Source organism: Enoplosus armatus, chromosome 18, assembly GCF_043641665.1.
Source record: "Enoplosus armatus isolate fEnoArm2 chromosome 18, fEnoArm2.hap1, whole genome shotgun sequence".
In the NCBI taxonomy this organism is placed as follows: domain Eukaryota; kingdom Metazoa; phylum Chordata; class Actinopteri; order Centrarchiformes; family Enoplosidae; genus Enoplosus; species Enoplosus armatus.
The window spans coordinates 15,327,749-15,339,911 of NC_092197.1; the positions used below are offsets into that span (position 1 = coordinate 15,327,749).

Genomic DNA, 12,163 nt, shown 5'->3' on the forward strand with positions numbered 1-12,163 from the left:
TCAGTGATGAGAGAAATACTTCAGATACAGTGGATAAATCAGACTTACTACTGCAGCTTACTTGTAGCTACAGAAAGAAAACACATTGCAGAAGCAGAAGTTGTAAGTTGTCTGATTGGCTATCAGGACATCTCCGGTCAACCAGCTTTTTAAATCACTGCTAATGGTGATCAGGCCTTTAATGTAGTAATTAGTCATAGCGACTTTACATATGCATTTTGCAACAGTAATGGCTGAATCATTAGCTCACTTATATTCTAAACTAAATGATGGTGAAACCAAGGACACTTGGATCTTGTTAGGTCAGTTGTTTAACTTCATCAAGCTACTGAAAATAGCTGAACCGGTTATTTGAAATATTCCATTCTTCTCCATGCTGCTTAAAGTAGGCAAAGACCCCTCTTTGTAACATTGTTCTGTATAATTATTACCTTTTTTTCTGGCCACACCCTGGAAACCCTGTTCTGCAAAAACATTGGGAGCTATCGTTTTTCCCCACAGGGGAGAGAAATCCCGCTCGACTGATCAGCCCATGCAGTTTTTCCCATGTCCACAATGAATGGGTTAGTGGCTCTTAAAGACAGGTTGACCCATCCCACCCATTCAACTCCGGTGTACATTACTGACTATAAATGAAGAATCAAAAGTCTGAATGTAGCTGTTATCAGTCAACCATATCAGGTGTATATATTACTGATTGGCTGATATCCAGTATTTAATAATGAAATGCCAGTCCCATATATTGTCAACACGATATACTGCAGCAATCCTGATTAGTAAAGCACCATGTGTGAAATGAAAAAGCTGCAGTTTACTTTAGGTCAAGAAAATAGGAAGATGAAGGGGTGTGAACTTGGGAACAGAAAACAACACATGAGAAGTGGAAGTGGAATAAATATGGCATATAAGAATTTGTTTTTGTGATGCCACACTCTACATGAATTACTGTATATTACATGTAGTAGAGATAACAAGGGTAAAAGGGTAAAAAGCTGTGGGGAGAAAGAGGGAGTGGTAGACGAGTGCGCGGTTGACTAGCCATGAAGAAAAGACCCTAATCTTGGAGGAGGCCGGAGTTGGCGTAACATCACTTTTATTGGCCCACCTCTTTTATTCTTCTTTTGCTCTACCACTCCAATATCCTTCCTTTCTCCGCACACCAGCTCCTTTACTTTTTTTCTTCCTCTGTCCCTGTAAATGTCTCCAGATCTACTGCTTTCATATTCTCAATCACTTAAATTAGAATTGTTACAGAAATTGCTTCAGTTCACTGTTTCCTATGCAGGCAAAGTTCAGACAGCTGAGGCAAGAAAATAATGCGAATGAATCGTTTTTTTTAAACTCAGTCACAACATACAACACAGCTACAAACTGCTACAATCATTAAATAAAAGTACGAGGAAGCAGACTTATACACGTCCAGAGTGACTGAGTGAGCAGGTCTGTGACATTGAATTGAATCTAGTGTTGACCTGACATTTTGATAACAAGATGGGCTCTCAAAGCAAATTGACTCAAGGTATCAGATTTGTCAGCACTTTTAGATTTTCTTGAGCTTTATAAAAATTGTAAGTTATACTGTAAAAGAATTTGTTTCGGTCCGCAAGCGAATATGGATTTATTTGTTAAAAAAAATAAAAAACAATCACAACTAAACAGCCAGAGACACAACTTGATTTAAAGTGAGTAGCAACGACGTTTAAATATTTGATCAAGAATGAATTATTCAATAAGGAAACTTGTAATTAGACACAAGACTGCTTGGCATTTGATTAATGTAATCCATATTACTCTGATATGTTGGTCTCTCTCCTTTCTCCTCGTCGCTTCCTCAAACTCAGCCTACTTCTTAATAATATACTGTGGAGATGAGTTAACTGTCTCTCTTGTTTTCTTCTTCTCTGTAGTTCCCCCTCGGGAGCCCACAGTCACCTGTCGATCCAACACCTACCCGAAAGGCTTCTACTGCAGCTGGCACCAGCTGCACCCGACGTACATCCCCACTACCTTTGAAGTGGACGTACAGTAAGTGCATTGGTTTTATTTACAGACACGTCTGGGTGCTACTTGTGGATTTACATGTTTCAGTCATCTCTGTATATTTGTATGAAATGCAAAGAGCTTGCCTACTTTAAGTGACTTCAATTAAAGGATAATTACAGTTTATTACAACTTAGGTCTTACTTTTGTAATTTTGGCAATCAGTTATGGGAACGTTTTACTCACCAAAGTAATTGCTGATATCTCGGAACATGGCAACATTGTGATAACGCAAGACAAGACGCACTCCTATGGTTACGAATAGCAAGGATGGCTAAAACTTGGACAATAAGACGCAGAGAATGATCCTTTAAAGTGTTTTCTAATATTTTATGGAGAATGTATGTTAAAAGTTAACTTTTCATAGTTATGTGCCAAGGACAGCTTTGGTTTTGAGCAGTTTGGTTTGGTTCGCCCCCCCTGGAGGGATTTAAAGTACTTTAAAAACCTGTAACACCCTATTGCAGCAATTTCCTTAAAAAAAGCATTCTCCTTCTCGGAGTCCTAACTCTGAACACACAGACATGATACACATATTTTAAGATTCAGTGTGACTTACACTTGCCAAGGATATAATTATCTCAGATGTCCATCACGAACAAAGACACTCCCTATGACTCCAGAACATTTTTCTTCAGTATCAAAGTAATCCAGGGATAGTTCAGCATACTTTTACTGGTGCCAGTTTGCCAAAATGTAAACAAAGAATTTGAAGCGAGTAAATTAGCTTTTCGAATGTGAACATAACTTATTCAGAAAATATGGCAATGCATCTGTAAAGTTTGTCGTTATTTATCTTACAAATGCGTTTAGTTTGCTGTTAATCACAAAATGTCTCTTTACACAAAAAGATGTTTCTGCTTCATGCAACCAAACAACATTTCTGTGCAATTGTTGGCATTCCTTATTCAATACAGTGAAAAACGAAACATGCCTGCACGCACGAGAAAAAGTTAGACAACAGATTTCACATTGTTTTTGTTGTGGAACATTTTAACCCCAGTCAGTAATTCATTTTAAAACCTCATAGAAAAGAGAGAAAAACACCACATTTACATGGTTTAGTGGCGAAACGATAAATCTAAATGGCACGTAAAAAGGATCACTTTGAGATTCATTTAAAAGAGGCTTATTTCCCTCTACAGTTAAACACCTCTATCTACCTGTCCTCAGGCCTCCTGGCCCATTTTTAACAGTAGCTAGACCTTAAATACTCAAACTGCGTGGATGGAGACCCAGCGAGTCTGTCTCCGTCATGTTCTCTTTGATATTCCCAGATCACAGAGTCCCACAGCTCACACCCCTGCAGGTTGGCACTGCCTTCATTAATGTTGTAACACCAATATTATTCAGTTTGAATAACAATGAGCAGTGGGACGGAGAGACAGAGATGAAGAGGACAATACAGAGATTATCAGTAAGAGTAGTCAGTAAGATAGTAAAACTAAAGCAGCTTATAAAAACTTTGAGTGAACCATTCTCTGTCTTTCTCTTTACCTATTCTCCTCTATCCCCCCCTACCTGTGTCATGTCCCTTTCCTCTCCAGACATAACCAGCGTTCACTGGAGGTGCAGAAAGATCCGGACCACAAGAACCGCTGTCGTGTGCGCTTTCCTGAGGTCTTCTCCAGCTTCCCCTACAAAGTGAACGTGACAGCAGTGAACGCCTTGGGGAAAGCCTCCACCACCATTTCTTTTGAAGAGTCCAGTATAGGTAGGAGAGATGTCGTGTCATGTGTTATTGTGTTGTTTTTCTGTTCCTTTTATTCTGTTGTTAAGGTGACCGGCGTTATATTATGTAGTATATATTTGTAACACTGATTTCCCCCTGATTTGATCCTAAATGAAGTTTTCTGAAGAGGTTTTGCTCAAAATGAAATGGATTAATTTGGGTGCCGAGCTCAAGGGATTCAAAGGGAACACACTGACATTTTGAAACTTTTAGAAATATTTCCTCTTAACTCATTCGGGCTGCAGAATATTAACACTTTTACAAACAATGCTTTATGACCTAAGTTCAGGGACACATCGAAGATCCTTTTCCCCACACAGACTGACAAATATTTGGCAAAGAAATAAAAAGGACTAAAATGCAAGACTGTCAAGGCATCTCTTTGAGGATGCCAACCCTTGAGCAATGTTAATGCATTTGTTTGACCACAGATGACTGATTTCATTCACTTCTGGTTCCATTTGGAGATTTGTTGCACACACAGTTATGTGCTCAGTGCCAGAAAGACAAAGAAAATTGAAATTTAAATAGCCAAATAAATGTCACCCAGCTGAAAGGAGAGTGCACAGCTTTTTTTTTCTTTAACCAACAGCGTAGTCTATTAGCGAGATACCCACTGACAGTGCACCCCTGTCATTACCAAAGGCACTAGATAATAAACCCAATACCTCTGAACCCTTTCTGCAGCAAACAGTATTTAATTGAGGCTCGGACGGGGTATGACAGTCACAAATCAATGGTCTGGTTTGTGCCAGATAACCCAAAACACCAGCTGCTGTATGAGCACAATTTAGGCATATTTAATGTGAAAATTAACCTTAAAAGTTAGCTCCTTCTCTGGCTATTTTTGAAATTGCCACTTTCATGGTCATATTCTAAGTAGTTATAAAGAAATGCAGCTTGGATTGTGAAGTTTTTGTCCACTTAGGCTGCAGAAGGCTACATAATAACAGCAAGACTCTTAGAATTCATAAGCGACTCCGACTGGAAAGCAGCGAAGAGGAGAAATTCATTTTAAAGAAGGAATGAGGAGTACTTTGATAGATAAGGGAAGTGCTGCCAGCAGTCCTCAGCTCTGTTGTATTGCTTGGAGCGCGATATGGGTGTGCATGACGCATAAACACACACAGACACCAATGGAGCTGTGAGCGATTGTGCGGAGTGTGTCGGTTGAGAGGGTGAAGTATTGAAAAGGAGAGAGAGAGAGTGTGTGTGTGCGTGAGTGTGTGTGTGTGTGTACATAAGTAACCAAATGAGGCAGTGACATGCTCTGCCAAGCCCTGGACACAGGACTCATGAAAATGCTAATGCTAGCCGGATTAGCGCCTTGGCTCAGGAAATATCCTTCAACTATTTGTGATAGCAAAATACCCCACTGCTCCTTTCTTTCCCCCTGCTTTCTCTTTCATTCCAGCATGCCCTTCTTGTGACTTTGTACTTCTTTTCCCTCTCTTCCCTCCTAATTTTCCCTCTCCTCCCTCTCTTCTCTTTGCTATCAGCCAAATCTCTTCAGATAAATTTGAAAGTGCCATGTATGTGGCAAACGTCTTCCATCCAAACTATTATTTTCAGATTGATTTCTCAAAGTTTGCTTTTAAGCCTAAAAACACACTACTTTTCTTCATTTTTTGTCTTTATCTTTTAGTAAAATTGCAGATAGCAAACAATAAAATGGTGCATTACCATTTTCTGCTAAGTTATATGAGTAGACTTACTGTATTTAACAGGCTAAAGCTGGCTTCTTTTGCCTCCAGTGCTCTATATGATCACTTGCTTTTTGTTTTAGTACAACTGTTAACTCAATACAGCTGTCAGAGGCAAATGTACCTAGAGGGCCTTTAAAAAGATCTGTTATTTAGTAAAGAAAGTGCCAGTTGAAAGACCAACATTTGGATAAGGTATGTTTTCAAATCAGAATCAGAATTAGAAATACATTATTGATCCCCGGGGGGAAATACATGTATCAAAGTTAGTGTGGATGTGGCCCCTCCCTCTCCCTTTCTGTGTCTCTCTTCCTTTTTTTGGACTTGTCTAACTGTTCTCTCATATTGTTTGCCTTCTCTCACCACTCCTCTCACCCCTCCCCTCCTCTCTTCCTTGTTCCTGCATTGTTAAAAGTCTTTCTCACGCCATTCTAAGTTGTAAGTCACATTCATTATCAGGGACAACGAGGCAGATCGTAAATAAATAAAACAATTTCATGCTTCCTGGTGCACTTCTGAATTCTGAGTGGGAGTAAGACGATTCTCAACTGTCCTTGTTCATCCGACCAAAGCTGGGATGAAATTAGATGAGTGTGTGTGTGTGTGTGTGTGTGTGTGTGTGTGTGTGTGTGTGTGTGTGTGTGTCCTCACATGTGCATGCCCCGGGTACAGTTACAAAGAGAACCCTCAAGGATGCTCCAGACTCATCAAATGATAACTTAAAGCTTTCTAGTGCCGCGATGATCAATCGATAACTGATCTTGTCAAAGTGTAAAGGCTTCTGCAGTTAAAGCATTTTTACTTGCAAAGATTTATTTTGTCATCTCTGACATTAGCCAACCTGAGCACCTGCTACTATATCACTCCTTCATTGTGATTAAAGTGAATATACTGTAACCTAATTACAAAGGGTGAGTGTAGCTACAGTAGCTTTTCAACAATCATCTGTCACTTGTGTCATTCTTTTAATCAATACTTATAAAGTGGAGTGATCATATTCTCGTTTAATATGCGGTTACTTTGTGGTAGTTTTTGAGGCAAACCAGTGTCCCAGGTCCCAGGACTAGCCAGTAAAAGTAGATTCCAGTAAATTAAAGTGTTGAAATGAATGACAGCCGGTTCAGACTGCTTTAATACTTAATAATAACACCCTGGTGCTATTCATTCAGCCAAAAGCAACTCAGGTCTTTGTGATATTTTGCTAATTCCTGCAGGTTCAGTCGTCCCCACAAGGGAGGCCAGAGATCAGCATTGGCTACAAAATGAGCACAACTAGAGCTGGCAGAGGTTTAGAGGCATATTCGCTAAGAGAGGCACTAATTACGACCACGCACAAAACTTGAAAAGTACAACTTTCTCTAGGACAGCAGCGGACTTCTTAAGACCAGTTGTACCATCAGATAAACATCTCAGAGGCACAGGCAAAGTCCCAAGTGATGCAGATCTGCTTCAAATTCACTCACTGTAGTCTGAGTTGTAGTATGACTGTAATCATTCATTTCCTCTTTGCCTTTAGCAGCTTTGAACAAATAAGACAGCAGCGCTGTGAATGAAGGAAATGCCACTTGTAGTCATTCAAGTGGTTTTACAGGAGATTTTGTGTCATTTTGGTTTAGCGAGTAGATAATCCAATTCAGAAATCAAATTGTTGTGCTGCCATGCTTTACATATTAATCTGCAAAGTGTGCTAAACATATCTATCCCATTTATAGTACACCCACAAAATGCACACAGAGTAGCATTTTTTACACACTTCACTGTCCGTGTTTACTCGAAGATTTTGACTGAAAATGGTGTAGGCCTTGTGTATGGAGGAGCTGTTGTGTTACCCCTTTTTTTGCTCCATTTTCCTTTTTCAAAGTGATTTTTTAGGATTTCACTGCAGATCGAAGCACTCTACTTCTCCCCATTTTTTCCCATTTGTTCAAGTGCGCAGTTAGATGCTGTCATCCAGCACCTGCTCTACTGTAAAACTGTATGAATAGATTCCACTTTTCTTCTTTGTTTTGTTTCTTTTTGAAAAGCCCATTTATTTCAAAGGGGATATGGTGTAGTGTGAGGACAGCGGAGAGAGGAGTTGCAGAGTTTTAGATGTCTTTTTTTTCTTTTTTTAAAACCCTGCAGTCACAACTGGATGCATTAAGTGAAAGGGCTAGATGACGCATGATGATGGTTTTAGAAACACTACAATTGGATGTTCAAAGAATGCACTCACGCATACATTGGGTTCTTCATGCAGATTTTAGCTGTAGCAGACCTCTTATATTTTACTGCTTGATTGCTGCATGGCCTTAGCCACCAGGACAACCTTTAAGCAACACTTTCTTTTCTTTTAAGTAAGAAAGGATTAGATACTGTCCCTCCCACTCTCTCCTTCCATTTTCAGCAGACATAGCAATGCTCTCGTAAGTAGCTGTTTGAACGATTGGACTTTTATGTTACAGTATACCTGTTCAGTTGCATCACCAGAACAAAAAAGAGAAACAATGGGCTGCAGTGACTGCTGCAACATGAGACTGAAAGGAAGAAAGAGGAACAGTAATGTGGATGCAAATTTGAATGAACAGAGCCAAGGGAGGCATGACAGACGTTTTCAGGCCAAGCATGGACAGGCGCAACAATGGGATGTCATAAAATTATACCCGTATGATCACACATCTTTTTTTTTTTCTTTCTTTTCCACCGCTCATATGTTGCTGCATCTTTTAACATTTCCCCCCACAGTAAGAGTTAGTGCTCTGTCTACTATATTCTTATTCTGGTCATTTACAGTATGTGTGACATGCTGTTCTTGTATTAACATCATTACACTACCCTATTTTTTTCAGTGATTTATTGTGAGTTATTCATCAGTAGTTGGCAATTGTGTATTTGCAGAACAAAGGTAGCTTGTGTCTATCTCCCTGCAACATTACTTTCATCTGTTTCTTGATCAGTTGTGCATTTTTCAAAGTATTTTTCTTGAAATCTGTTTTGGTCAGTTAAGTCCCAGACTCTTATTATTATTGTCTCAATGGATTTGAAACTTTTCATTTAAGAGAAAATCCTTTCTGTCTTTCAGCTCTAGTATTAATAGTCGTGCTTGGTCAGGCTCCAGGTGCCCCCCACCCCCTCCTCCCCACCTCCTCCAGAGATCATCATCATGAAGGATGCGTTCATTACTCATGCAGCACAAAGCTAATACTCTATGTTTCAAGTCCGATGAATACTTTAAAAGCCTTTGGGACACCCCACCCATACAGATTCCTCTCATGTTTTGTTCTGTGCTTGTGTTGTTTCCACATGTTTCCTTCCGTTATGTACTGTTGAACAAAGCGGATGTGGACAGCAAGGATTTCTGCTCTCTGGTCTCCTCTGACTTCACTTTGGTTTCACTCTGCCTGTATTCACTTTTCTTTCTCTCTTCCCATCCCTGTTTCATCTTTTTACACATTTCCTCGAAGGTCACAATGAGATTAACATCTCTTTCTCAAGAGAGAAAGCTGTCTGTCTGGTTTTATCTGTCTCTTATCATCTCCATCCATCTCTCATATTTTTAATGATTCATTCTATGAAGGTCATACTGGGAGAGATGCCTGTCTTTTAGTCTCTGTCTGTGTCTGTGTTTGCCTGTGTGCTGCCTGTTTACCTGCCTTTCTACATGTTAGTTGTTACTGTTTTTACCCAAATTGCTTTCATCCTCTGGTACTATATCTGTGTGTATGCAGACATAGGGTTGTAATTGCCGCTATCCATTTCCTATTATAATGTCATGTGTGTATCTGGCTGAGAAAGGGTTTCATGTAGCTAAAGAGGCAGGCCAGTGTGTTCCCTAGTGGGAGTGATCTAACAAAGACTGGGTCATTCAATATCTTCTGAAAAGCATTGAATTGAATTCTCTCAATCTCACTGTCTGTGCATCTTTCTCAGTGGACATGTATTCAGAGACACAACATTTATACATGGCTTTTCATTAGGGACCGATGGCTTTTCATCTCATGCCCCGCCACAGTTCCCTCAAACATTCTCAGCTTCTGTCTTTGTGCTCACTGCCTTCTTTCACTGATGAATTAACAAATGCCACCCTCATCCCACCTTTAACTACTTTTTTTCCATTAAAGTACATGGTGACCTTCAGAAAATACTACAATAATAAATATAATAGTAGCTCTTAGAAGAAGGATATTTCTTCTCAGAGTTGGAAGTAGAGAGACCCCTTCTTATATATGACTTTCCTAACCTTAAAGGGGTTTACTCTTGCGACTTACTAGAGACAGATTAAAGAAAGAATGGTTAAAGTCATGAAAGCTACTAAAACTTCTGGGCTCTGGATGTCCACGGTGCACTGAGCAGAGTAGGGGGTGCAGTGAATTTGTTGAACTTTGACCCGAGCTGTGCTGTCCTTTGTGGGCGCAACCAATCGCTGTTGACCTTGAACTGAAAGATGGATGATCTACTTGCTAGCAACATTAACATTTTAGCTAAGATAGGACTGCACTAAACAGGAGTTCCAGAGTGGCAAATACTGCTCCAACCAATGCGTAAGGCGCCGCAAAGTGCCTTGTTTTTCCACTGTAATATGAATATGCCTTAACTTTTCTCAGACTTCATAGCCACATAAGACATTCAACAGCTGTTTACACAGGCTGAGTAGTACTCTCCATGACGAGTAAACTGACATTTATGCGTTAAATCAGTGGGATGCCCTTTTAACTAATTGTTCTTATCCACCCGGCAGTCAAACCAGACCCCCCGGAGCGAGTGACAGCGACCCCAATCCGTTTCAACGCTCGAAGGCTGGAGGTGTCCTGGCACAGCCCTGCCACCTGGCCTGACATCGACAACTTCCCTCTGAAATACTTCCTTCGATACCGGCCTCTCATCCGGGAGCAGTGGCAGCATGTGAGTAGCGCTTCTGTGTGTGCGTTTGGCATTTAAGCTCTATCAGTATCATGTAGATTTATTCACGTATTATTATTTTCTATATGATTTACAAGGAGTCAAGAATCCAGACAGGAAAAACAAACTCCTTTTCACTAACTCCAGTGAAAACTGAGCACATGGCCATTAATCACGCATTGTTAAAAGGAACTCTGAATTAACTTCTCACTTATGAGGCTCGTAGCTTGTCCTGAAAAAATCTGGCTGACACATGTAATGACTCTGCCATAAACCAAATATCTAGACAAAAACATCTTTGTCCAGAGAGAGATGCCTCTGAGAACAGTCAGTTATAAGTGAAATGGTCCAACCTGTTTGAGCCGTTTGAGTTTGATCCCAGGTCAGACATAATCGCTCAGTTTCTTTGGTGTACGTTACTGTATCTGACTGTATTCTTGTGGGTTCAGTTCCCTTAGGGCTTCATATAGTAAAAGCATATGTGTCCACTATAGGATTCCTGGGATGAAAGCTCCCTCTACCAAGGTCTAACGTTGCACCGTTATTATCATGCACGTCAATGGTCTGCAAAGGTGTTGTTCCAAGAACTTGGGTTACAGACCCTCACATGGAAACACACACACACACACACATATGAATTATAGAGCAATACACATTTTCTTTTTTGTCTTTCTCTCACTCTTTCCATCCCTGTATGTACCCTTCCACAAGTGTCTTTGTCTCTATCATTACCTCGCTACATCAATATTTTCATCTTGTCCTACTGTTCTGTCTCTGTTCTCCTATCTTTTCTATGTCTTTTCTTTTACTATCACAGCGGTTTTCTTTTTCTTTTCTTCTTTAAAACATTGTGGAGAATGGAGTTTTTTGTGTCATTTGTTCAATGTAATATTTATAAAATAATATGAAGTAAAATATCAGTATAGCCAATCATTTCCCAGCACCTCAGTGTCATTATTTGGCACCACTAGATCAAACAAAGCTGAACTAAAGATGCAAATGCACCTGAGATGAGTAAACCCATACGCAAGACATCCTTGATATTAATTTCCTAATTAGGCTTCTTCCAGGCCCTACGCAGCAAGGAACTGAAAATGAATTACAGCAATTAAAATTCTTTTAATATTTCGAGTGATTTATCAAGTACAACGATTAGACTAGTTTCAGACTAAATGATTAATGGACTGATAAAAAAAAACAAAAAGCAACAGAACAAAAGACACCGTAGAACTAAATTAAGTTATTCACACATTGCTCACAAACATTTATATACACTGTACATACATGTTTTTACACTCACCACAGTTACCTAGCTACACATGTGTTACATCTATGCACAAACCTTCAGTCACACATGCACATTCAATCTCTCTCTCTTTCTCCCTTTGTCTCTAAGTCACATACACACACACACACACACACACACACACACACACACACAGCAGTTGGAATGAAGGAAGTTATAATAACGCCTCAGATCTTTGTGGTGTAAATCAATGATTAAACCTGACACACACTCTCAGTTTCCTCTCTCGCCCTCACCACTAATCAATCAATATGTGAACTGGTGCATAACGTGAAAGATGGGAAACCTTAAGTCAATATTTGGATTGGGTAAGAACACGTAATTTGAAAATTACATAAATACAGTTGATGACAGCTTTTTTGCGGTGTTCTTTGATGAATGTCTCCGTGGTCATGGTTTTCATTTTTGGAGCAGTAACTGTGGTTTTCAGAGGGGGGGATTCTTAACCCGTCACCTCTGGACTTACAGTTGCACTTGCCCCTTTTGTTATGTGTTGGTTAACAG

At 39.8% G+C, this 12,163-nt stretch overlaps 1 protein-coding gene across 1 annotated transcript in view; it reads left to right on the forward strand.

Annotated features, from left to right (window-relative positions):
* The window catches only part of cntfr (ciliary neurotrophic factor receptor), a 121,912-nt gene that overhangs the window by 87,178 nt on the left and 22,571 nt on the right, over positions 1 to 12,163 (forward strand). Inside the window, exons 3-5 of the mRNA XM_070924759.1 lie at positions 1,908 to 2,025; positions 3,588 to 3,754; positions 10,193 to 10,356. Of these exons, the coding sequence (XP_070780860.1) occupies positions 1,908 to 2,025; positions 3,588 to 3,754; positions 10,193 to 10,356 (449 nt within the window). The remainder of the gene's footprint in view (positions 1 to 1,907; positions 2,026 to 3,587; positions 3,755 to 10,192; positions 10,357 to 12,163) is intronic.